This window comes from Antennarius striatus, chromosome 7, assembly GCF_040054535.1.
Source record: "Antennarius striatus isolate MH-2024 chromosome 7, ASM4005453v1, whole genome shotgun sequence".
Classification (NCBI taxonomy): domain Eukaryota; kingdom Metazoa; phylum Chordata; class Actinopteri; order Lophiiformes; family Antennariidae; genus Antennarius; species Antennarius striatus.
The window spans coordinates 2,294,246-2,321,733 of NC_090782.1; the positions used below are offsets into that span (position 1 = coordinate 2,294,246).

General features: G+C 40.1%; 1 protein-coding gene across 1 annotated transcript in view; it reads right to left on the bottom strand.

Moving 5' to 3' along the window:
- Positions 1-27,488, bottom strand: part of nlgn1 (neuroligin 1) — a 261,390-nt gene that overhangs the window by 164,622 nt on the left and 69,280 nt on the right. The window contains exons 3-4 of the mRNA XM_068319222.1: positions 19,882-19,941; positions 10,401-10,553 (exon numbers count right to left, since the gene is read on the bottom strand). Of these exons, the coding sequence (XP_068175323.1) occupies positions 10,401-10,553; positions 19,882-19,941 (213 nt within the window). The remainder of the gene's footprint in view (positions 1-10,400; positions 10,554-19,881; positions 19,942-27,488) is intronic.

The window sequence follows — 27,488 nt, forward strand, 5'->3', positions numbered from 1 at the left end:
ATGGGAGCAGGGGGAGGTTGATGGATTGCACATTGTGCAGGGAGAGTATCTAATCTGAAGTAGGAGCTAAAAAGTTAATCAAAATTGAGCTCTAAGAAATACAAGCCTCCCCAGTTGAGGTGCACATACAGTATGAAAATGTGATTTTATTTTATTGCACTTGATAAAAGATGTAGAGCTTTTTTTTTTTTTTTTTCAGTTTCATTTGCTCTGTTGAGGGTAAAAAAGCTGGCTGACGGTTGGAAGAGCGGTGTCTCGTGTGTGGGACCACATCAGTTCAACAGTTTCATTTGAATATGTTTTACTCAACGGGAGTCATGGCTGTTGAAATGACTCAGTTTGAATTAAACGTGGGTAGCGCAGTCACACACTTCAGGAGCATTGGTTGTTCCAAGTTGTCCGTAGGTGTGAGTAGTTGTTCGTCTTTGGTGTGGCTCTGTGATGTCTTTGCAACGTGTCTCATGCCCCTAAGTCTGATGGGATAGGCTCCAGCAACCCCCATGACCCACGAAAGAGGAGGAATCGGTTTGGAAAAGAATGAATAGATTGAAAGTAAAAATAAACTTTATTAATCCCCAAAGGATTAATAAAGTTGGGGTACCCAATGAGCAACTTATAAAGGGGACAGTGCCTCGCTCAACGGCACCTCGGCAGTGCTCAGGAGGTGAACTGGCACCTGTCCACTACCAATTCAAGCTCTCAAATTTTTTGCCAGACATGGGTTTTGAACCGGCCACCTTGTGGTCCCCAGCCCACCCTCTAGAGGCCTGAGCTGCTGCCGCCCCTGTTAACACTTTCTATACTGTAATGCAGCGGATCAGCTGGTCAGTGAAAGCTAGACGCTAACTGGACTAGCTAACTGGACTAACGTCGGTCAAACCCTTAAATGCACACACCATTTATCTCCTTCACACTCTTACACACACTCATGCTGTCCCCCACCCCCCCACCCCCGGTCTGCATGGCGTCTCAGCGAGACGCTCCTCTCTGACCTCTAAAAACATGGCGGCGGCAGATTTGTAGCTTGCGTTGATAACCAATCAGATGGCTCACGTTGTGCAGGGCGGATGACCCCTGTTGGGTCTTAAATCACAGTTTCTCTTCATCGCTCTCTCTCTCTGTCTCTCTATCTTCTTTATTGCTTGTTGGCGATGGTTTTATTTGGTCCGGGGCAGATAGTATGGGGAGTTCTGAGGCTGACAGAACGAGAATGTTCTGATCAGTGAAAAGAAGAGAACCACACTGGTGACTTCACAATCTAAAAATATTAGCACACACACACATGGACAGCTATGTCCACTCCCCTCCATACCCTGTGCAGTTCACACTCATCAGATGTGCTACAATACACAAATGGGTTCTGCCACACATGTGTCCATCTGTTCCACCAACCCTATTGCCCCAGACAAGGTACACACACACACACACACACACACACACACACACACACACACACACACACACACACACACACACACACACACACACACACACACACACACACACACACACACACACAGATATCCGCCCATGTAGTCTGGCCATGGAATGCCTGGTGCTCAGTGTGGATGAGTGTGATCTCTGTTTGTTTCTCTACCCACAACTCCATCTGGTCCCTGCTCCCCTGCCCAGCCAATCAGCTTCCAGTTAGTCATGTGTCACCTTTGGCCCCTGCTAGGCCAAGAGCGCATTAGAACAAGACCGTAAATGAGATGTAACCAGAAAACTCATCTGAAGTCAATCCCACTCTGTCCAGGAAGTCTATACTGTGACCAGTGTAATTGATCATACAGCCAAAGCCAGCACTGTTGCTGGCTTTGGTTTTGTCGGACGGCAGTTCATCCAACACCTTAAAGGAAAACTGTATGTTGTTGAACTGTTCATCATTCATGCAGATAGTTTAGTTTTGATGACTCAAAGTGTAAAAATTCCAAGCAGCTCTGTAGGACTTGAATTTCAGTGTAAGTTCCATATGAAATGTTTGGATTGTGACATTTTGTCTTTAAGTTCCAAAATATTTTAAAAGGCTGTGTCATCATTATGTCGAAAACAATAGGGGATGATGTTTTCCATCTATGCATTGAATTTATAAAAGTGTCGTAATTTTTTTGCAACAACAATGAGACAGCAGAAAGCAATCAGATGAAATTCATGTGAAATAATGAATGTGTAAGAAGTTAAAGGTAAAAAATTAAAAAAAACAAAAATATTGTTAAACATTGGGACGACCCAGTCTGAAAGGTCACTATGTGTTAATGTCAATTACAAAAGGAGAGATGCAGTACAAGACTCTGCCTTTAACATGAAGAGGAAGAATACTTTAATAATCCCAAAGGATTTTTTTTTAACATCTAATAATTATTTCAAAATGTCTTTCCCCTTCCTCCAGTGGAGCAGGGGGTCACACTTGTATGAGTTTTCAAACCTAACAGGTACAGTGTTTATATATTATGCACAATCTGCAGTGCAGTTAGTATATTCAAGATAAGCAGAAGAGCATGAGAATATGATTAGTAGAAAACTGTGCTTTGTTTGGTATATTTGATGTTAGTATGCATTTCAGGGCGGGGAAGGAGAGGAAATGTGGTTCCAAAGTGTCAGGGATAGAAAGTCATGCGCATGAAAGGAAGTGGCTGCTTGTTTCGTTTGACTAGTTTGGTGTCGCCCAACATTTTCATCATGCAGAATAATTTCTGTATCTTTTTTACTGGAGCAGACACTGGGAGCTGTGCAGTGGTGGAGCAGATCACAGTCTTATCAGGAGTCTTAAAGACATCATGCAATTATGTATGTACTTTACAGAAGTCCACAAACAAAACTATAGCAGGCTCCAGACATTGCTCTATGTGCTCAAGTTGATCTGTTCATATAAAAACTTGGTGACTGATGTTATTCTATTAACACTAATCTTAGATTACTCTGTGTTATATTTTGTTTTACAAGTCTCGATACATCCCGCTTCAAGGCGGTGATGTATTGTAATTGTCAGAGTTCGTTTGTCCGTCCGTCCGCTAGTCTGTCCACCAAATATCTTCACAGATAGAAAGATGAAACAAAAAGCACATTACTCAGGCAGCAACAGGGATAAAAATGAGATGATGACCTTGACCTTGAGAAAACTAGGTCAAGGTCAAATTTCAACTTTTGTCCACTCAGGAACCGGATAAGATAGAAAGATGAGGGAGAAGATCAGTGTGAGTAAAAACATAGATCAAAGCTAGTGCTTTGATCAATGACAGTCGGTCAGAGCACTAAAGTTTTGATGTTTGACCTATGCAAGTAGGTCAGGGTAAAAGTTTGCAATCAGGGGTGTCGCAGGATGTTGTAGTCTGTGACTGCATCGGTTCTAGTTTTTAGATAGATAGATAGATAGATAGATAGATAGATAGATAGATAGATAGATAGATAGATAGATAGATAGATAGATAGATAGATAGATAGATAGATAGATAGATAGATAGATAGATAGATAGATAGATAGATAGATAGATAGATAGATAGATAGATAGATACGTTATTAATCCCGGAGGAAATTGCACAGGTTTGTTTCAGTCAGACTTCGGTGTTTCCAGTCAGCTGTGTGTGAATTTAGCTGTTTTTACTCATTCCCCCGTCAGACTTTACTTTGTTCCACAGACTTTAGACTTTTGGATTTGTGTTGTTTGTCTGCTCCCTGTAGAAATATTTTCGTTGGTGCTGGTCTGCCTTCTAATTTTTTGTCCTTGGTTACCTCAGTTATTCCATAAGTGTGTCTTTTTTTTTTTTTAATTCTCAATTGAGCTTCCTTCATGTTGCTGCACTATCACCAATCTCCTTTCTGTTCCAATGAATCAGCAGCAGCTGACAGACTGATTCATTGATTTTAGGAATGCTACGAACCCCACGATGGCTGTGACCCTGTGACCCATTACTCACTGAACATGTTTATTATAGTGGGTACGATGGCAGGTTGGTGGCAATTTGTGGGTCTGTGGAGCAGACCCAGATGGTTGCCTGTACTCCCAACATCAGTGAGATTAATATGATCCCTGGCGCACATGTGTTGTTGCCAGATCACCATTAGAATAGCGTTAGAATAGCACGAGAATCCCAGATCACTCATAGAATAAATGATCATGCCAGCAGCTCTGGGCCAAATGAGCAGAACTCAAACAAACAGATAAACAGCAGCGAGACCCAGACAATGGTCAGGAGACTCCTACGCCACGATGCCAGCACGGCGCCAAAAACAGCAGCAGCTGTGTCCAAATGAAGACACTGATGTATGTTATACAGAATTAAAATGAAGGTGTTATTAGCTGACATTTTAGTCAAATTGAAGCTGCCGTTAGCCATGTTTAAACAGCATTACAGACACCCACACTGCAGTTAATCAGAAGGGCTCAGTGTTTACACAAATATGTACCGCTGCCAAGGCTGAAACACCATTTAGAACATTACTGAAGACATTTTTTTTCATGGGGAAACTTGATGATAACTAAAACGGAGAATAATTAAAGACTCTGTTAAATTTTCATGTCAAATATGGAGAATAACATCTATGTAAGGTATGTTAAGATTAACTAGTCACCATCTATTTAAGTAAAATGATATTAACAATATTATGTTTCATTTACTGTATATAGTTAATATTCAAGTCAAGTCAAATTTATCAAATAGCCCTGAATAAGACATCCAAGGGCACACTCACACAAAGACACACATAAAATAAAAGTAAATAAATAGTAATAAAACATTACATGACAAGGCAGCAAATACACTTTTGGCGACACTTTGAGAATTAGTAGCTGTAAGTAATTAACTAGTACAATGACCTTTATGTATTGCATTACATGTTTAAATAAATATCTAATAAATATCTAAACCAAAGACATCGGTAAAATTGCACAGCACAAAAATCACTGAGAGAGGTTGTCAGCTTCTATCATTTGCCAGTGTTATTTTTAGGGCTTGTCTAGGTTCTGCTATCTTTAGTTTTTTACCCTCTCTTGGATATCTGATGCTAGTAGAGGGCAAATGTCACACATTACATTTTATAATCAATTGATGCCCTCTTCTGAATTTGTAGTGTGGAAAAATCTATGAAATGCCTTGCTACGTCAGGCATGGCATTGGTCAAAATAGACTTTTTTCATTCGGGGCACTGAAGCATCCAGTTCTCTCAGAGAAATGCCTTTGCCTTAATAATATCTACACATTTAAATCCTATTATTTATGTACAGCATATGCACCACTTTAATAAAATCCAAGTCATCAGGTTAAGGAGAAGCTATGGTCAGCAACGGTAGAGCTCTGATAAATACAGATGTCTGGAGAGAAAGCAATCAACCCTCTGCCTAAAACCTACTAATAGACAGAGATTGAAGTAAAGCTCTTCATTCAGGACCCAGATAAGTTTGTCTCATGAGGAGACGGAGAGGAAATGCCATGAGCAATGGTGAAGAAGCCCAGAAAAAAGTAATTAATGGTGAAACCCATTAGGGTATTTGTTTCAGGGAGAAATGAATTAATATACATGGAAATAATAATCTCAAACACTTAAGCAGCAGGATGAAAACGAGCAGGAAAGAAAAAAATACTTTTGATGCAGAAAAGAAAAGATAGATGAGGGTGAGATAGTGGGAGGCAGGGGGAGTAATATTTGGACATGATAAACATGAGTAATGCTGCCTGTGTGAGAATATAGTCCTCAAGCAATCACATGCTGCCCTAATCTGGATACAATTAAAGCTATGCTGGATCTGATGTGTGTGTGTGTGTGTGTGTGTGTGTGTGTGTGTGTGTGTGTGTGTGTGTGTGTGTGTGTGTGTGTGTGTGTGTGTGTGTGTGTGTGTGTGTGTGTGTGTGTGTGTGTGTGTGTGTGTGTGTGTTTCTGCATGAATGCCAAAAATATACTTGCATACATGTGGAGAATTGTCTCAGCATTTCGACCATCAGGAGATACTGAATGAGTCCACCGACACCCAGAGTGATGATGAAGTTACTATTTGAGTGTCGACCACAGTGCAATCATTTTTGTTGGTGGGGTTTCCAGAATTGACTGTTTTTTGTCATTTTTGCTTATGATAGTTTATTTTTTAACAGGAATAAAGTAATAAAAAGCCCACACTAAGATTTCACATAGAGATTTTTTATGTGATTATTCACTAACTTTCCTGCGTGCTCTATGTTCAAACAGGAAGTGTTTCAATATAACCCTGTTGCTGAGAGTCATAGTCTTGAGGAGTAGCAGCGTGCAGAGAAATGGATATTTTACTGGCCAGGTATATCTTAAAACAATCAGAGGCTTGATGAATGGGCTGGATGGCTGATGTATGCCTGGAATGGAAGGGGTATTTGGAGAAGGTTTGAGTCAGGGAAATGCACCTCATCAATCAGCATGATTAAAGGTTTTGGCCTGGTCCAAACAAACCCAACGGCGTGAGGTCCTGGCCTTAAAGACACAGTCCGCTGTTAGAGCAGGGCATTGGAATATTACAAAACAGACTTTCTTCATTTCTGAGATGAACTTAAAAAAGTAAAAAATAAATTAAAAAAAAAAAGAAAAGGAAACAAAAAGATCGCAACATTTTTTAAAGACAAAGTAAGGTAAATATGATATCATTATACTACAACTAATGACACCATAAGAGCAAAATATATGTTCTCCATTAACACCCCATCTGCACACAAAGGGCTCCTAAGTCCTCATCACACAGCTGTTCAACTGGACACTCTGACAGTAGCTTACAGGCGAACAGGCTTTATTGGTTCTAGTCAAGTCAAAAAACAACACAGGTCTCCTGGAGTCTACTTTATTCATGAGTGCATTTTCAATAATATTTGTTTAATATGAATCATTTTTATGCTTACACACAAAACAATAAATTTTAATAATAATAATAATAATAATAATAATAATAATAATAAATTAATTTATTTTTAATAATAAAATTATTATTATTATTATTATTATTAATAACAATAATAATGCCAACACTAATTTTAATAATAACAATAGTATTATTGTTATTATTATTAATAATAATAATGATAATGATATAATAATAATAATAATAATAATAATAATAATAATAATAATAATAATAGATTATATTTATATAGCACTTTTATAGACACTCAAAGTGCTTCACAGTGGTTCCCTTATTCATTCACTCCTCATTCATACTTAATATAGTGGAGAAGGAACGTCCCACTGCCAGCTCACATTCTAAGCGTTATGAAAGTCAGGTAGTGATCTGGCAACTGGCAACTTCAAGTTCCCAGTCCAAGACTTAGTGGATTGAGCTACTGCCGCCTTTCATATAATACAATATTGTATGTTTTTATCCTTATTTGTTGTACACTAACATGATATTTTAATAGTCCAATATTTGTGGTAAACAAACATTTACTACAAATGTGGCAAACAGGCATAAAGTCTGTGGCGTGAACTTCATTTTTATTTTTATTTTTAAAAAGATATACAGTATACAGTAATTGATAATATGTAACTCGAAACAACATAGGCTGAGATGTACCTGTAGATTTTACTCTATGGCCAGATTCATCGTAGCCCCGGGACAAAAACTACAGCCGTATGTCAGCAGTCCTGCCTGTTTAGAAGCCGTATCGGTTGCCTGGTTTGACAAACACACTAAGCCAAGCAGAAAAAATCTGTAAGCAGGTTCACATCTGACTCTGAACCGCAGGAATGAGTGTGACTGTAATCGCTTTGTATCTCGTCTGATGAATGTCTTCATTTGGAATTACTGAAAATAACTGAGGAAATTTATGAATAAACTTACAGCCGAGTTCCATAGATTTGATTAAAAACAATGTGTTGCATTCTTTTAGTAGTTTGCTGTTTTTTTGTTGTTGTTTTTCCCCCAAAACAAAAAGACATGTTCTTCTCTTTGCTGCTTTTCTTAAAATTTTGTTTATCTCATTTCCATCAGGCAATTTTAAGCCTAACCCAAACGACCCGCTACAGCAGAAGAAGTGGGTATGTAGGATGAATGAATGAATGAAAAAAATGAATGAATGAATGAATGAATGACTCTTGTGGGTTCACCAGACCCAAGAAGATCAGAAAACAAAAACCACTCAAGGGTTAATTCAGTTTACAGTTCTAGAAGCGATCCTCCTCTGAAGAGATCTGATTGGATGGGACCAGTGTAGGATATGGGTCTTACCCCTGAGTACATTCTGTCTCTGCTGCACACACACACACACACACACACACACACACACACACACACACACACACACACACACACACACACACACACACACACACACACACACACACACACACACACACACACACACACACACACATGTAAAGAGAAGTAAAGCCGTATGCTTTCGTCCACTGCCGGGGGGGTAAACACAAACACAGAGCCTAATCGGGGAGCAAACAGCGGCGCCTCATGTTAACCAGCAGGAAAACCGTTTCCCTCAACGCCAGCAGGCCTGCAGCGTTAAAAACACATCAGATGGAGAGCAGCGACGTCCTGTCACAGCCTCAATAATTAAAAGTCAAAACTATGATTAACTATTTGTTATTTGGCTTCGTTTATAATTTCATTTTACCATTTTAATCCACTTCCATGAATTTAACACGAGGAACTATTTAAATCAACCCACTTGACCTGAAGACAGTTTCCTGAAGAAATGTCACCTTTCATCCCTTCATCCAAGAGGCTTTTTGTGAAGAAGCTGAATGAGAGGATGAATGAGAACCTACTGAACATGAAGGAGGAGTCGACAGAGGCTCCAAATAAGAAAAAGGCAAGTTAGGTATGAGAAATACACTGATCTGGTGGCCAAACATATATTTGTGTATTTATATCTAAAATAAATAGGATTTGAGAAAATGTCTGTGGTTTTAAACTAATGAGGAAAATTAAATAAATAAACAGAGTCGACCTTGGAATATTTGCCTAATAATCTACAGGTTATCATCCTCCAACACTGACATCACTTCCTGCCTCCTGCCTCCTCAGCAAACCGAGGGTCCTAAATGTGAATGAATGATTGGAAACTGCAGAAGATGGGGTACCTGCTTAAAATCCACTTTGTGCTGTTGGGGGGTTCCAAAGGTTCCCCATGGAGTCACCTATGGTGCCTCTCTATGTCAACCACAAGTGTTTCTGCTGGATGGGACACATTTGTTTGCTTGTGTCCTGATTTCCTACCTTACTTTAATACCAGCGTGTCAACACTAGATTATATGGAAGAAAATGAAAGGCTTCACATCAGTAATCAATATGATTATCACAAACAAATAAAACAAGTTGTCTAAAAGAGACCAGGGACTTAATAAATTGAGGAGAAAAGATGACAACATGAGAAAATTACATAAGTGATGAGAAAACACAGACTACCTGCAGAGAACATTAATATTTTCAGTTCCCAACATCTCAAAGCCTCTGTGAAGCCCACATTCCCACAGATAGAACGCATGTCATGCTTTAGATTTATTCTATACTTACATAGCAAAAGGAGAAAAAGCCCAGCGACCAAAATAAGGAAATGAAATGACTTCCTTCTTCCCAACCAAATGACAGCATAATCTCATTTAGTATGGTAGCAGCGCACCTTTGTTTCTGTCATGCATTGTAATATATACCCACCCTCTGGGCACAGCAGCGACACCGATGCATAGAAGGAAAGAAATTAGGAAATAGACTGATGACAAGAGATAAGACAGGGAAAGAAGAAAAGGGAGGTGAGGATAAAGAAAGAACTGGGATGAAGTGAGAAATGAAAGCATATTAACCTGGCTCAGACCACATTAGTTTATGCTATTGACACATGCAATGACAGTACAGAGCAGCACAACGTAGACCAGCAACCACTGGAAACACTAATAAGGAAGCATCAAGTGATGATTCAGAGGCATCATGGGTAACAACTTACAGCAAAATCAACTCACCCTGCTAGAATAGATGGAATGACATGCTTTTCTATGCCAAACACATTCTTTATAACAGATGTTATAACCATGTCATCAAATCACAACCACTCTAACTGTGGGACACAGACATACTGTAGAACCTGTAGCTAACAGATCAGAGAGAACGTTGACCAAAAACATCGGAGGAGAAGCTAAAAATCCAGACGGCGCTACAATCGTGTCAAGTTGAAGCCCGAGGAACCAACAGCAGCACCAAGAGACTCACCACTGGTGTGAGGAGTGAACCAGGACAGACAGAAGACATGCAAGTGCAACATTCTGTGACCAGCAGCAACGCTGGGACACCCAGTTCAAAACAGCAGCAGCAGACAGAATCACCAGAGCAAAGGAGGAAAGTAAGAAAGAAAGGATGGTGTCAGACGTCAGCTTTAGCTTCTGCTAAGCTAATGGAGGCGTCGACGCCACTAGAGGGCGGTAAAGCGAATCACAGGATCCTTACCTAGCACACCCAGCCGGTAGTTGACAGTCATGACAATCACATTCCCATAGCTGGCCAGGATGCTGCCGTCAAACATATTCCCAGTTCCTTCCATGTAGGAGCCCCCGTGAATGAAAACCATCACCGGCTTGGGGCTTCCACTCTCCCTAATATCTGGAGGAGAAAGGGGAGGAAAAGGAGGAGGTGGAGAGGGCAGAAGGAGTGATTAGATGACAGATTGAAGGCGACAGCCGGAGATGTCATTTCAATACTTTAGCTAGTTTTGGCCACCTCTGCAATTACATTTTTTTTTTTCCTGAGTAATCTGGCACGCTGGCTTTTTAACATGGAGACCTTGTTAATTTGTGGTGTCAAACCATCCATTTTTCAACATGAAGGATATGTCACTTTGTGGTTAGTGGAAATTTTTATTTATTTCTCATCGGTTTCGCATAGGTGTTAACACAAGAGGATATTTAATGAAATGAGTTTTAATTTTCCTCCAGCTAATGGACTGTCAACACCCTGGACCGGAAAGCCCAACTGTCACACGATGTCGAGGTAAACCTTTTGTTATTAATCTAGTGATATTTTAGGTTTGACAATTTTATGAAAACACTGTTTTATTAAAATGTGGATATAAATACAGGTTAGCACGCTATAGTTGTTTAGCCTTTGGGAAATGTGTTACTGGTATTTGTGAATGGAATGCGTGCTGCTGTGGGAACCAGAGACACCTAAACTGAGCTAAAAACAGATCCGGACACTTTTCTTTTCCCATCATCGTGTCTGTAGGATAATATGTTTCCTCTGTTGTTAGACCGAATGATGTGTAGGGTAAATTATGACATACCATAATGCAATGCTGCAACAAAGCAGTGTTTCTTACAAAGGAACATATCTTTACATGTGTAGTTGCATATGTTCTTATTGAAGTACACAACACCTGTATGGTTAGATGGGGAGAGAGGGGCTTCATTGTGGGGCTGTAGTCTGCGACGTGGTTCTAATGTGGGTTCGGAAGAGAAAAGAGGCGTGAGAAGAAAGGACGGCGTTAATGACATGGTGTAGCCCATGTTCAAAACACGGTTTCACTTTCATCTCGTTTCTCGGAGATGGAGCTTTTTCATCTTGCTGCTTAACTATCTCCATCACTGCATGCAGCAGAATCATCGTCTATCCCACTCATGTTTTTTTTTTTTTTTTAGTTACTAAAAGGACCAGAGATTTCAGCCATTCTATGCAGAAATCAGACATAAAATATTTCCTCTGAGACAAAAGAATCAACAGATACACTATTTTCCGCACTATAACGTGCACCTAAAAGCTTTTAATTTTCTCAAAAACCAACTATGCACCTTTTAATCCGGTGTCCCTTATATATGGAAAAAGGTTTTAAATTCATTGTAACCCTAAAGTGTTTGGTCCATCGATAATGATTGATGTTCACCCTTACCGATGGAAAGTTTAGATGATTTTAGGCCAGAAGAGAGAATTTAGGACATCAAGCACCAATAATCTTCCACAAATTAGACTACTGACCTTATTTATCTATGCTATTTAATATCATTGGTGTTTATGTCCCCAGCTTCTTGAGCTGATAAATACGTAAAAGTCGATTGACATGGTTCTTCTTTAAAACTAGTTAATAATTAAATTGGTTCATAATTAAATTGGCTAAGAAGTCCAGGTTACATAACTGATAAAAAAATCAGTTGATATGATAAACTTGAGGAAACTTATAATGGTATTATTTAAATTCTGCATTTTGGGAAAGTCAAGTAATAAGACCCAGCAAAGACAATAATATTTACACATGAGTAAATAAAATGTAACAAGAAAAACAAAATTAATATATTGTGTGTGTGTGTGTGTGTGTGTGTGTGTGTGTGTGTGTGTGTGTGTGTGAGTGTGTGTGTGTGTGTGTATGTGTGTGTGTGTGTGTCTGTGTATTTTGTCTGTCAGTGCAGAGCTCATTACATCATTTCTTTCTTTCTATTCCTTTGTTTTGCTTTGCTCCTAGATGTTCTCTCCTCCATCACAGCAGGCAGCAGCAACAATGTGGGGATGAAACCAGAACCATCACACAATAAAGGTCAAGGGATTATGATGTGTGTGTGTGTGTGTGTGTGTGTGTGTGTGTGTGTGTGTGTGTGTGTGTGTGTGTGTGTGTGTGTGTGTGTGTGTGTGTGTGTGTGTGTACCTTGCACAGTATTTTGTGAGCCTGACAAATGGTGGATGGAAGACAAAGGCCACTAATGAAAAGGATGACAAATTGTGTTCTGTCACTGATGATGATGATGATGATGATGATGATGATGATGATGATGGTGATGATGATGATGGTGATGGTGATGGTGGTGATGATGGTGATGATGGTGACGGTGATAATGATGGTGACGGTGATGATGATGATGATGATGATGGTGACGGTGATGATGGTGATGATGGTGATGATGATGATGGTGACAGTGATGGTGGTGATGGTGATGATGATGACGGTGATGATGGTGACGGTGATGATGGTGATGATGATGATGATGATGGTGGTGATGATGATGGTGGTGATGATGATGGTCATGATGGTGGTGGTGATGATGGTGGTGATGATGATGATGGTGACGGTGATGGTGGTGATGATGATGGTGGTGATGATGGTGATGGTGATGATGATGATGGTGATGATCATAATGGTGACGGTGATGGTGATGATGATGATGATGATAATGACGGTGATGGTGGTGATGATGATGATGGTGATGATGGTGACGGTGATGATGATGATGGTGATGATGATAATGGTGACGGTGATGGTGGTGATGATGATGATGGTGACGGTGATGGTGGTGATGATGATGGTGACGGTGATGATGGTGATGATAGTGATGATGATGGTGACGGTGATGGTGGTGATGATGATGATGGTGACGGTGATGATGGTGATGATGATGGTGACGGTGATGGTGGTGATGATGATGATGGTGACGGTGATGGTGGTGATGATGATGATGGTGACGGTGATGATGGTGATGATGATGGTGACGGTGATGGTGGTGATGATGATGATGGTGACGGTGATGGTGGTGATGATGATGATGGTGACGGTGATGATGGTGATGATAGTGATGATGATGGTGACGGTGATGGTGGTGATGATGATGATGGTGACGGTGATGATGGTGATGCTACTGAGCTCATTTACTGATTTTTTAAGCCTCATTATAAGTTAACAAACCATTTTGTGGCGACTAAGGATTGATGGGATTAAAAAATAACTTTGTGGAGTTCTTCATTAACTCAGTGATGCTTTAGAGAAACTCCACATCAGTCAGATTCTCACAGAGTGTCCGTTTGCCAAATGCAGACGAGGAATTCATACACTTTAATTTGTAAGATCTACAGTGATACCTCTGTACTCGACCGCCTCTATACTCGACCAAATCGGTGCTCGACCAAAAAATTTGAGTAGAAAATGTATCGGACCCCGAACAGATTTTCGGTACTCGACTAGCCGAGTCGACCCGAACGCGCTCCTCGGCTGCGCTCCTCGGCCAGCGGGTAAGTGTCAGTTCGACTCAGACTGCCAGCGGAGTAACACGTACGCAAATTACGTACGCAAAGACGTACGGAAATTATAGCAAAATATGAAAGTGGTGTACGAGCCATTTCCACTATCTTGAAGCAGAAGCAACTGACAATGGACAGGTTCCTTCTTAAAGAAAAGAGGAAGGCTACTGCCCAGCCAGATTCACCTCCACGGAAGAGAGAGAGAAGGGAGGAAACCCCTGGAGGCGCGTTACCTAGCGTCATCATGGAAGGGATTCCCCTTCCATGATGACGCTAGTGGCATCAACCACTCTCTAAAACGTAAAGTAAATTATACAAAATGGTTTATAATGCTTTATCTTTATCATGTACTGCTTGTGCACATTTACGTATTCATTGTTGTTTAGATACACGTTCTTATAATATTTTAGGTATTTTTCTAAATGGTAAGAACGGATTAAAATACTTTCCATTATTTCTTATGGGAAAATTGGTTTCGGTGGTCGAACATATCGGTGCTCAACCACCACCTCAGAACGGATTATGGTCGAGTACAGAGGTATCACTGTATTTAGCATTAGCTCATGAGCTCCACCTTGTTCTGCCCCTGCTAGCATGACTTTACCCTCATTCTTCTTCTGTTGTGCTACAGTTATAGACTAATATATCAGACTAGCATGAGCCATATGAGTGATTACCCTCTACCACAGAGATCAAGACCATGTTGCCTCAAAACAACATGGGTAAAAGCAAAATGAATTACTCCTAACCTTGCAGCCTTTGCTCTGTTCCTTATGGTATGAATAACTTCCTGTCTGTGCTCTCCAGCGTTGGACGCATCAGGCTGGGCTGCTGGAGCCTTCTGTTTCTGTTCAGCGATGAAGGTCAGCAGTAATGAGGTGAGGTTAGGATAAAATTGTTTTGGCAAAGTTGGAGCTTTGGATGGATTTATCTGAATTTACCTGGATTTACTGAGTGAAACATCCCGCTGTATATTGAACACGCTGTACCTTGAGGTTTCTAGTTTATGCAACACAGCTTGCTCTCAGAATGATTTCTTGGCATCCTTTATTGGCTGCAACTGCAAGATCTGGAGCCAAAATAATGCTTTAAAGCCAGTCTCTTCCTACATTCCACCAACTTATCAACTGATCGTCATTCAGCTGATTGAAAATATGTGAAGTGGTGGATTGTTGATTATTGGAAAACTCACTATTTTCAGGACTAGGGTGCATAGAACCTTTAATCTTTTGTTCAATCGGTTTTCAGTAAAGGAGTTTGGAAAAAGCAGGAGCATCTTTTCTTTTCTTTTTTTTTAAGCTAGAATATATTAAAGATTTGAGAGCAGCTAAAATGGAATGCACCCCCGCGGTGATTGGACCATCCAATCTTTCTTGGGAGGGGTGGGACTGAGAAAGGGTTTGTCAGAGGAAAGATATCATGCCAACATCATCTCTTCCTCCATGTTGAGGTTATGATCAAAGAAATCCAGGTGCTTCAGATTTCTTTGAGCAAACCCTCAGAGATGCCCCGAGGCTGTTGCAATAACTCAGGCATCCTCTCCTCCTGCCACGTACAGGACTTTAAAAAAAAAACCTACGGCAGACATGAGAAGCCAAGGAGATCTTTTATTTTATTTTTTCTGGCTTCAGCCTTTTGCTGCAGGGAGTGAAGCCAAAGGGAGTCTGAGCAAAAGGAACAAAAAACAAAATGAGGCACAGTGGTGAACAGCAATCCACTTTCAGAGGAAATTCCTACGTAATCCTTGCAACGGTGCTGATGTAACTCATTAGAGTATACTATATCCACACGTCTGAGTAAAATGGAATGAATCCCACTGTGGAATGACAAACAGAATTGATGATATTTAGTGGGTGATAGCCAAGTATACCTGAGTTATCTGTAGTAATATCTGAAGTAATAGCTGTAGTAATATCTGAAGTAATGTCTGAAGTAATATCTGCATGTTTCCACCCGTTTAAGTATCTGCCTCAGTAACTATCTTCGGGACAGACAGGATTCAAAAATGGTTATGAAGGAACTTATGAGTAATGTTTCAATTAGAATTTTCTTTTTATTTAAAAACAGATAATTTGCTGACAGTTAAACTTCAGGTCAACGCTTCAAACTTCAATAGCAATATGTGCATTTTTTAAATTTTATAAAGCAAAATATACATTATAAATCATTCATTTCTTTTCACCATCTAAGAATATAATTTCACCCCAGCTTTTTTGTAAAAAGATTCCCAGCAGGTAGCTTCTGCCATGTGTTTGGGCCACGCAGCACTTTTCAGAGTGTGTGTGTTGAGCGTTATTGTAACAGAGTGATGTGTGTTGGTGTAAACCTTCAGTCTGGGACAATCAGTCATCATTTACCATTTTCTTGGACTTGATCACTGCTTTTCTTTGAAATCAGATTTAAGTAGTATTTTTGTTGGTGGGTCTTGTTGCTAGCAGGTTTAACTTTTATTTTACACCAGCCTCAACAGTTTGAGCTCCAGCCTCTGGGCGAGATAGATGCAATGAGGTAACACATTTTCTGGTTGATCTTTTATCATCTTTCCCTGTGCTCTAGGGTTGTCGTTATGCAGGCGACAAAATTTATCCCCTTGGGTCATACATCCATCGTGGAGAGAAGGATTAACATCTCAAGTATTGCTATGTAGGTTTAAAGGGGCCCCATAGGAGGGTTGTAGATACCGTAGTTCCTGACACATGCACCTGTTCTAAACTACTTTACTGCTGCACAAAAAATAAAAAAAATAGCAGAGCCTCTAACAAATCCTCAGCTCTCGGGGACTTTCCTGTTTACATCTCTATTCCCATCACAAAAGGATTACAAAGACTAGCTTTATTGACTACTGTAAAATCCAAGGTTTCTTGGCAGGGATAAGTGGAGATGTAAGGATGTGTTCTCATTGGGTACGTATGGGCAAGAGTCAGGAGTGAAGAGCCTCGAACACGGCTGCAGGGTAGCGCCCAGAGAGGGCCCTGATCTGGTACCAGAGTGTGTGTGTGTGTGTGTGTGTGTGTGTGTGTGTGTGTGTGTGTGTGTGTGTGTGTGTGTGTGTGTGTGTGTGTGTGTGTGTGTGTCTATGTGTGTGTGTGTGTGTGCTTGCGCACGCATTCCCAAGCATATTTTCCTCTATATTAAATGGGATTAGCTGTCAGCTCCGCATCCTTTATCGAGATAATGCTTGGAGCCTGCTGGGATTTCATTGAATAGATCTGTGTGACTCTGTAATCTTACTGGTGCGTGTGTGTGTGTGTGTGTGTGTGTGTGTATTTGAGGAGAGAGAAAGAGAGAACTCTCAGAAAAACAGCGTGATGGCATAGATCAAAGGGACGGGGACGGTTGTGAGTTTTATTTGGATGTAATTGCTGTTTACTTCGTCACATTATACAGTAGAGGTGCCTTATTAAGACTCTCTGCCTGTCATTAAAGTTGCACTGCAGCAGCCTTCAGGGGATACGACTCTATCTCAGGGTTTTATCAAGGACGTTTTATTCCTAATATGACTTTTCAAAAGGCTGCTTGTTTGTGGCAACTATGCGGGGATTCTTCATTTTGTATTAGATGAATAGCTTTCCAGTACAATGTCTTTGCATTTGGTATATATATATATACACACACATATAAAAAGGAGTAAATGTATTGTTTCAGTCCTATAACTTTCCCTGGGTATCGAAAGTATTTCTTTTCATCAATATATCCAAATACTCAAGATCAATGTCCTAAAATCTTAAAAGGAATTAAAATATACTGAATTTTAGCAGCAATTTACAAGTCAGTTTACAATTCTGTGTAAAGAAGACATGCTCCAGTGATGTGAAGTGATTTATTCCAAACATGTAGTGAATTTGACTGAATCAGGCCACAGATACTGTAATATGAAGTAACTAACACATCTGTGGTGTTTATGCTTATATGCTGAGCTGCACAGCAGCAGCACAATTAGGTGCTGAAGACATGCATAGTGTGGAGATTCTGGAAAAAAATCTTGACATACAATTTTTTAAATTGATTAATTAATTTATTTATTACAATGATACTAACATAAGTCTTTTCAGGGTTCTAGACTTGAATTAGAAAGAGTCTAGAAAGTTAAATGCAACAGTTGGTTTAAAGGGTAAATGACAGACACGGCTCCAGAGTTTAATTCTCTATTTCAAAAAGCAAATGAATGTATGTGGTTAATTATGTTGCAAGTCTGAGAGATTTAACTACATTATATTATACATTCTACATATAATTCACTCAATTTAAAGCAAAGTATTGCTCTCCCAACATGAGTTTGGCAGCTTTTTTGTGACCTTATAAGTGAAATGAACACTTCTCTGATGTTCCTTGAAAAAATAAAATATAAATAAAAAGAATTAACATACAAAATACAATTTGGGGGCTCCACTGTTCAGTGTGTGTGTGTGTGTGTGTGTGTGTGTGTGTGTGTGTGTGTGTGTGTGTGTGTGTGTGTGTGTGTGTGTGTGTGTGTGTTTGTGTGTGTGTGTGTGTGTGTGTGTGTGTGTGAGTGAATAGCTACTACATGCCCTCTTTAAAGAGTATATCTTGCATAGTGATACAGACTAACTAACATGAGTCATAAGATGAGAGGTTTTGGGAAGCTTCTGGTGTAACAAGTCTTCAAAACTGGAATTTCATCGCAGTGACAGAATCCACATGAGAGGGCATTGGAAATAATGTGCTGTAGTGGTGCGCTGTGCACAAATCCCTTAAATGAAGATGATCATTTAAACCTGTGATGACAGTAATGTCACTTGAAATCAGCTCCACCCAAATGTTGCCTCGATTTATTGTTGCCAAGCTTGTCATGTCTGCAAGCCAACCCACGTTTTATGGAGCAACAGAACGACTAATTTGGCAGTTTGGGACTCGTGTTGTGAATCTGCAGCAGACGGTTGACCAGAAAGTTAGCTTCACATGCTGGTGTGCAGTAAATTAGCGCTCCCTTTGCCCTGTAGGAGATGAAACCATGCCAGGAGAGACAACAACCCAAGTGTGTGTAGCATCACTGCTTAGAAAGTGACGAATGTCCTCACACTGTACTGTTTTGTATTTACTTATTTATTTATTTATTTATTTATTTATTTATTTATTTATTTATTTATTTATTTATTTATTTATTTATTCATTTATTTATTTATTTTTATTTTAAACGTATTTTATTTTGAAAATAATTATTTATTTATTCATATATTTACTTATTATTTATTTATTTGTATTTATTCATTTTAAATTTATTTTTAAAAATAATTAATTATTCGTCAATTTATTTATTTTTTAATTTTTGTTTATGTATTCATTTATTTTGAATTTATTTATTTTTTAAATTAATTATTCATCCGTTCATTTATTTATTTTAAAATAATTAATTTAAATCTATTTATTTATTTATTTACTTATTTATTTGTTGTTTTTTTCATATGCAGACTTTTATATAGTTTGAGATTAAAGATTTTGGGAAAGTTATTGGTTTGACTCCACAAATGTGAACAGGGCTTTGTATAGGTACAATCCAGTTAGCCAGTTGCTCATCCTTTGACTATAATTAGAGCTTAAAGAAATAAAAGAAAACATGCAAACATGTGTTAAGAGCTGACTGAGGGGTTAATAGATTTTTTTTTTAATCTGTTGGTGGGATGCAACATAGAAAAGGAAAGAAAAGAGAAAAGAAATCCAAGCAAAGAATCTGTTACAGTATTAATACCAAAGAATGGTGGAGGCATGAAAACTTTATACATCAAGCTGAAAAGGACAAAACACATCCAGCCGAAAAAGAGAGTTTACGAGTGAAGAGCAAAAAGAAAATGTCCATCACTTTCAAAAAAAGGACAAGAAATGTAAGAAAATCAAAGAAGATAAAAAATTGAAAGAGGAAGGGTAAGTTTGGATTCCCTTGTCATGCAAATCTGATTGGCATTGGGGGAAAAAATACCTTCATCGTCCGTGCGGTCACTATCACCTAAATCATCAGTGTGTTTCTTTGTAAGGGGACCTATAGGACCAAGAAGGAGAAGATGGAGGAAAACAGGGTGATCAAGAACACACACAGCTTTCAAAAGATACTCTCAAAAGATAAGAAAGTATGTCAATAATTCATCTTTCTATAGCCCCTTTTTTTTTTAAAAGAAAAATCTTCACACTGGCAAAGACACTTCACATGTTTACAGTAGAAATATACTGTATACGAGTTCATTTAAGAAAGTTAAGGCTCAAGAAAAGAGGGACTTTGAAAAAAGAAGTGAAAAAAATATTAGTTGAAAATGAAGAATTTACTGAGGATGAACCTCTTAGGATCAAAAGACATAAACCTGTTTGGAACAGTTTCTACAGCAGCATCAGGTAAACAGGAAGACCTTGTGTTAACATCAGGAAGTGTTCAGACGCTGTAAAGGAAGCAACAGTTATAACAGAAGTTTGTGACACACTCCCCCGGTCGTCTAAGCCCTGTGCCGACCTCCACGCTCACACACACCCAGTGCAGAACGGTGTGTAATTGTACATTTCATATTCAGTGTAAACTTGTAAATCACGCGCACACACATCTTTAGAATGCGTAACTTCTTGAATGCAGAAGCACAAAGGCCGACCAGGGTTGTGTTGGTTATCGGCACAGCTGCTTTCCACTGTATCAAAATAGTCAAGTCAAGGCTTAGAAAGTTAGAATTATGAGCCTCAGAAGCAGATTTTGATTGATTTGAGTGAAATTTAAAAGACAAAAACGAGTTTTCAGGTTTGTGTTTAATGTATTTTCCAAAAGGCGAGACTGAAGCGTTTAACAACGCAGGAGAACGGACAGGGGAAGTGGTCAGCTTGGTCTCCATCACAGTGAACAGAAAACAACTTCAGTTTATGGCATTTTAACAAAACGGCCGCGCACACACAGATACATGTACACACACGTGTTACTTAAAGTAACATGACATAAGACACACAGATAAACACAGACGCTACTAAACACATTTAAAACATGCAGTGTGGAAGAAAATGATGTGGGCAGAGATGAAAAATCACTCATTGATAGTGCTTTCTCAAACACACACACACACACACACACACACATGCACACACAAAACCTTTCCATCCTGACTCCAGTGGCCAACATTTCCGTTACCCAGAAAACACCAACTCTGACCCGCTTCATCTGCATCGTTACTTTAAAACCAGCAGGAGAGGAATGGGTTAAAGGTTCACCTTGCCTCACGTTGATCAGGTGATGCTGATGACGCCTTTACCTCTCACCGTCTCAGGGCTTCACCCCCCCCCCCAGTCTGCTTCCCTTCAGACAGGAAGCTGCCGGCTGACGGTCAGAACCACATCCTGACCGGCAGCCGTCAGCTCTCCGACCATCTGACACACAGTTTGAGACGCAGGAGCTGACTCCTGCCTCCTTTGTGCTGAACACACATAAAGACACAGATTGCTTTTTTAAATGGAGAATGAGTGAGCAAACAGAGTCGTGTTACTCCTGATGGCAGAAGGAACCAATGCAGAATGTGGTTATTTTTATCAAATGTCCATCAACACCTCTCAGGTCTCACGTTTGTTACAGAACAGTCTGGTCCGAACGCCAAAGTTCCAGCCGACACCTCAGAGAAAACATTTAATCGATGATAGAATATCTGTTAAACTTAACCAGAAACTTTAGTATGGACTAAAATATGTCTTATCCAGCACTACTCTGTACTTTGTTTGACCTTTCTGTGCCTCCAGTGTGGGAAACATACTGTATAAAGCCTTACTGCTGAACACAGTAGACACAGAGATCACACAACATCCTCCTCTCTCAAGGTATGTGAAGCACAGTAAATATGGTAAAGACATTCCTGCTACAGTCGTCATTAGTGTGTAAGGCCTAGGACACTTCTGGGTCACCTTGTCTTGAAGCTGGAAGCACTGAAAGCAACTCAGATGTAACTTTCTGCCTGTTGGAACGTCGTGTCCTTAATTCTATCTGCTCAATGCTAAGCTACATGTTTAAAGAACACTTTAACACAACCTCACAATCTGTTCTGAACGGTCACACACTGAACTGACACTAACTTAATGACTGCATCTACTTTTGACACATTTTTAAAACTAACAGAGGTCGTATGACTCCGTTCGAAGCAAAACCTGACCCTAAACCACACAGCATGTAGAACTGTAATGTACAAGTTCAACCCAATGTAAGTAAGAACACAGAAATAATGAGGTAAAGTGTTTTTCTCACAGTGTCGAACCCAACATCCTAACACTTTGTGCTCATTAGAAAAACGAAAAGATGCAAAATATACTAAAACCGTTTATTTCAGCTTCAGCCAAGGCCAAAAAACAACATGAATTCACCTAAATCCAAAAGCATTCACATCAGACCCAAAGGGACAGAACTTCCTATGCATTGGAAACATTTTCTAAAATAAACGATATGGGAAGAGAGGTTAAAGTAACAAGTAGAGAAAGTTGGAAGTAAAACTAGAACATCTTGTAAAGCCGTCAGGATGGAGCAGGAGGAGTGATTGACGCCGACGCTCTCTGGGCTGCACATGTGCTGCTATTACAGTGGCGTGTTGTTTGACTGGGGGTTAGTGGGGGGCAGAGCAGATGAGACAGTGGCATGACAGCTCCTATCACACACACACACACACACACACACACACACACACACACACACACACACACACACACACACACACACACACACACACACACACACACACACACACACACATGCTCACACACTCATGAATACACACACACACAGATACAGGGACCCCACACAGAAATCAGGTGTCAATTCTAAATTGCTCAGTGACAAGGAGGGCTTGACACTGACCTGCACTGCTTCACCTGCCAGTGTGTGTGTGTGTGTGTGTGTGTGTGTGTGTGTGTGTGTGTGTGTGTGTGACAGACACTGCAGGGTCTCAGCTGGCATCAGTTATTAGGAACATTTCATCTCCACATCACATCCATGACTATTTTTATCTCCTCTGACTTCCCTCCAAAAATTCTTCTTTTTGCTAGAGTTCATTATTATCATATTTCATTGCTCTTTTATTCTGTGTAGTCCTCATAAAGGATCAAATACAGTTAACAATAAAACATAATTCCTATTTACACTATTTTTTAAAATATTTTAAATATGTCAAATCATCATATGACCATCGTATGATCAGATATAAAGCTCTTCACTGTTCGGCTTTGTCTTACATTGAAGATCTCATTGAAGTGTGTCACCCTCCCAGGGCTCTTGGATCTGAGGATGGAGGATTTCTGGTGACCCGTCAGGCCTTCAGGAGTAGAACAGGAGGCAGGAGTTTTAGCTATCTGGCTCCTTTACTCTGGAACGATGTCCCAGCCTCGGTCCGGGGGCTAGACACCCTTAGCTTATTTAAGAGTAGACTAAAAACCCTCCTCTTTGATAGAGCCTACTATTACAACAACAGATTCTACTAGATAAGCTGCTATAGGCCTAGACTGCTGAAGGTTTTTTCTCTGTCTCCAGTTAAAGGGAGTTACATTAATTACTTTGGGTGCTTCTGTTATTTCTCTTTCTTTTTTCCTACTAATATTATATAAGACCTGTCAAATGCTTGCAAGATACTGCTGCTGTCTCTGTGCTTCTGTCTGACAGGTGGGGAACACGCATGGAAGACAGAAAATCTGGAAATCCTGCCCCCACTTCAGCAACTACAGCACAATCTGGACTGACAATTCTATCTGTCCTATCTGCCACTCTCTGTCTGTCTCTATCCTTTCCTTGCCCTGTCTCTATCCCCATTTTATTTCCTTTCCCACCCAACCGGTCAAGGCGGATGACCGCCCTCCAGAGTCTGGGTCCTGACCGGAGTTTCTGCCTCAATGAGGGAGTTTTTCCCTGCCGCTTTCACTTATACTCTGGAGGGTTCTGTTGGGTTTCTCTGTCTGTTAAAGCACTTTGAAACGTCTGTTGATGTGATTAAGAGCTATATAAATTAAGGGCGATTGATGTGACATTTATTGTGATACTAAAGTGATAACAGGAGGCTTTACACCAAGCAGGACATAGTGACCAGTGTCTATGCTCAAACAATGATTTCTAGTAGGTTTCTCCACGGCTGATACCCGTGAGCCGATATGAGCAAATAATAGAGAGTGCAAAGCACGACATTTGTTACACAACAGGAAGTGGAGGTGGTGGATGAACAGAAGATCACACGACTTACCCTCAGACTACACTTTGTGTCCCACGTGTTGAAACCCCACATCAATAACCTTTTTCCTAAACCTCATCCCTAAATAAATCCTAAGCGCTGAACATCTCCTCTGTCTGTCCTGACCTAGAGCTGGATTTGTTCCCCAGCCAGTCCCCATGGTCTTCAGGGATGAATGGAAACACAGGTCGAGTCTGAGTAGCTTCGACTATCAAGCATCATTTTTGTCTTCGTTTTACAATGAAGTCACAACACAGTTGGGCTTGAGTGCTGACAGTTCAAAACGTATTCTTTAGCTTAAACATATGTGCGTTACTTAGTAAATTGGGGCATGAGATGCCAAACCTTGCATAATCTTTGTGGATGAGGTGCAGAGGATGAAGCTTTACGATGTGACGTGCTGGGCAGAGAATGTGATGACTAAGCATATTATTGCTTCAGATCTTAGGACATAAAAATATTGTATGAGAAAAAAAATAGTCAAGGAATTATCTCCTCAACTTCTTTTGAGGCTGGATCTGAAATAACCACATCAGAAATGTGAAAAATATCCTCTCCATTGAGAGAAGAATTCTCTGCCACAAAAAAAGACCAAAAAAAAATATGAGTTCTTGTTCAAAGACGAACGAGTCAGGCCTAAGAGTCAGCCTGCTTGAGGATGATTAAAATGGACAGTTTGGAAAACTGCTTTACTACTGGCCTCCCTTTTGTCTTCCACTTTAGGTCTCCGAGCTCGGCCTCATTACGGTGGTGTCACATTCCGAATGTTTGGCACGTCGCTTGGCATTTAAGTCTCATTCATTCCAGTTTCAACCAGGAGAGTTTAGAAGAGAATCTTTTTCCCAGTCGAGCTTTGTTCCTATACTCAAATACGCTATTTCATGTTGACGGCTTGCTAGAAAGAGTTCGAAAAGCAAGAAAGATTTGGCATCTAACAAAGATACTAAGCAGATTGTGCAGCTGATGGTGTGTGTTTCAAAACGGCAGTAGCCGAAGACCTTAGAAGACGAGCAGTCTGGTGTCTTTGGTAACTGAACCCTGACAGAATTCAAACCCACACATGACGAAGGATGACATTTATGTGAACTGACACCTGCAAACATGTGAAATGTATCATTAACATGTTTGAAACACAATTTCTGTTTAAAGTCAAAAGGAATGAGGGAAAAAAACCATCATGCCAAATGTCTAACTTTTATTTCTGTCATCACTCAACACAGCAAATTATATTTTAATTTCCAGCTTCTGCAATTGATGCTCTGTCTTCATCTTTTGCAATTTGCTGTTTTCAAGCTGTTTATCTTCCTCCTCTCCCATCATACCTCCCTCTCTTCCTCCCATCAGCATTGATTGGAGAATGATGAAGAGGAGTTTCATGCACTCTGACACTGTAACAGTCTATGACTCAAAAGGCCAACAGGGAAGGAAAGATAGCACACACACACGCACGCACGCACACACACACACACACACACACACACACACACACACACACACACACACACACACACACACACACACACACACACACACACACACACACACACACACACACACACACACACACACACACACCCCTCAGGCTTTCCTGCTCTCCTAGATGAGGTAATTATTGCAAGGAGAGTCCATGCATTGATCGCACATTCCGCACTAGAACTATCCATACATACATATTGCTCTATGTATGCATCAGTCAAGGTCCAGAACAGTGTGGAAAGACTATGGCTTAATCAATCACCAATGCACATTAAATAAGGGGCTCTAACAGAGTGCACAGCTCAATGAGCCAAATAGGTAATCTACTACTGACCTTGGATAAAATCCCTACAGGCTGTAAACTATAAATACAGAATCATTGCCCAAGGTACAACTGGAAGTCAGATGTGGAATACCCATGTGATGAGAGGAATTAACAATGTGTGTGCACTGAGTGTGAATGGGAACGGTGTCTGAAAGCGAGATGATCAAAGAAGAGTTGTGCGGATTAAAACAGCATTGCAGCATCTTCTAAAATAAGTCACGCTTGATCTCAACGTGGTTCATGTTGCCGTGCCCAGACTGCTGCACCCAAACCACACGGAGGTCTACGCTGATGCTTCTGAGCTTGGAGGATACAGTGAGATATCAGACACGTCTGGCATCTTTTCAGATTCATTTGTTATCCGCTGCAGATCAAGTCTCCATTTTCTTTAGCTATTGTGTGGAAGACTAGAAGTCTACATTGACTGAATGGACTAAGAAAGACTTCCCAAGACCTCCCTGCACTACCTGGTTTTTATTTAAGGAACTCTTCCTGTTAAACATGGGGGCCTAGTTTGAAAAGATTAAAAACAAGACAAAGCAAACATTTCATTATTGTATCTTTACAGAGTTACACCATGGCTCTCTTTTCTACCTGAACATCTCCCATATGCTTTGTTATAGTCTACATCTGGCCCACATTTAACAGAAAAGTATGCATCATCATTCATTTGTTTGTTTGTTTGTTTGTTCATTCATGCATTGGTTCATTCGTTCATTCATTCATCTTCTAGAAGACAAAATGACATAATGGTTGCTGGTTATGTTGGACTCTACCACTACCAACCACTCTGGAGGTGTTAGTAGAGATCATGTCAGGTTCGTTGTGGATTTATTGACATTGTCCTGTGAAATATTGAGTATTGAATATTGCTGCAAGAGGATTCACAGTAGGACCATCATTCTCTTACGGAGTATGCACTGTGGAGACATGGAAGCAGGGAGCGTAAACAAGCATTAACATTCCCAGGAGATAAAGGTTGCCTCCAGCATCACTGGTCTGTTGTGTGAAAATGTTTTCTTTCAAGTGAACAGTGATCCCACAAGCATGTGATGTTGAGAGCTGGTCAGAGCCTTTTGAAATTTATACTTCCATATACAGTGTACCCATGTGCATTCGCACATCAACGCTCGCGACTTCACCTCATTGCGGATTTTTGGTAGGCAGTCACGTGATACCGTACTTGCATTCTATTGGCTGACGGCATCTGGAAGTGCGCTCCGTTCCGTGAGTGTCGGACTTCCATGAGACACAAAAGTGCTTTAAACAGTCTATCAGAGTGTGGGAAAACGTAATACAGATAGAAGGTGGTTTAATGTAAGTATGGGAATTACCGTAGATAATAAGATAAATAGTTTGTCGCTCGATCGTGGAATTTGTTCATCGCGGTTTGTTTCTGGAACGTATTAACAGCAAAGAAACAGGACACACTGTACTAGCAGCAAGTGAAACATCTGTGAAGCTACGTAGAACACTTTATAAATTGAAAAACTATTGCCTTCATTTATCCAGATGAACGTGGAAGACAATATGTATGTGATGTCTGGAAAATGACTAAAATATGTCATG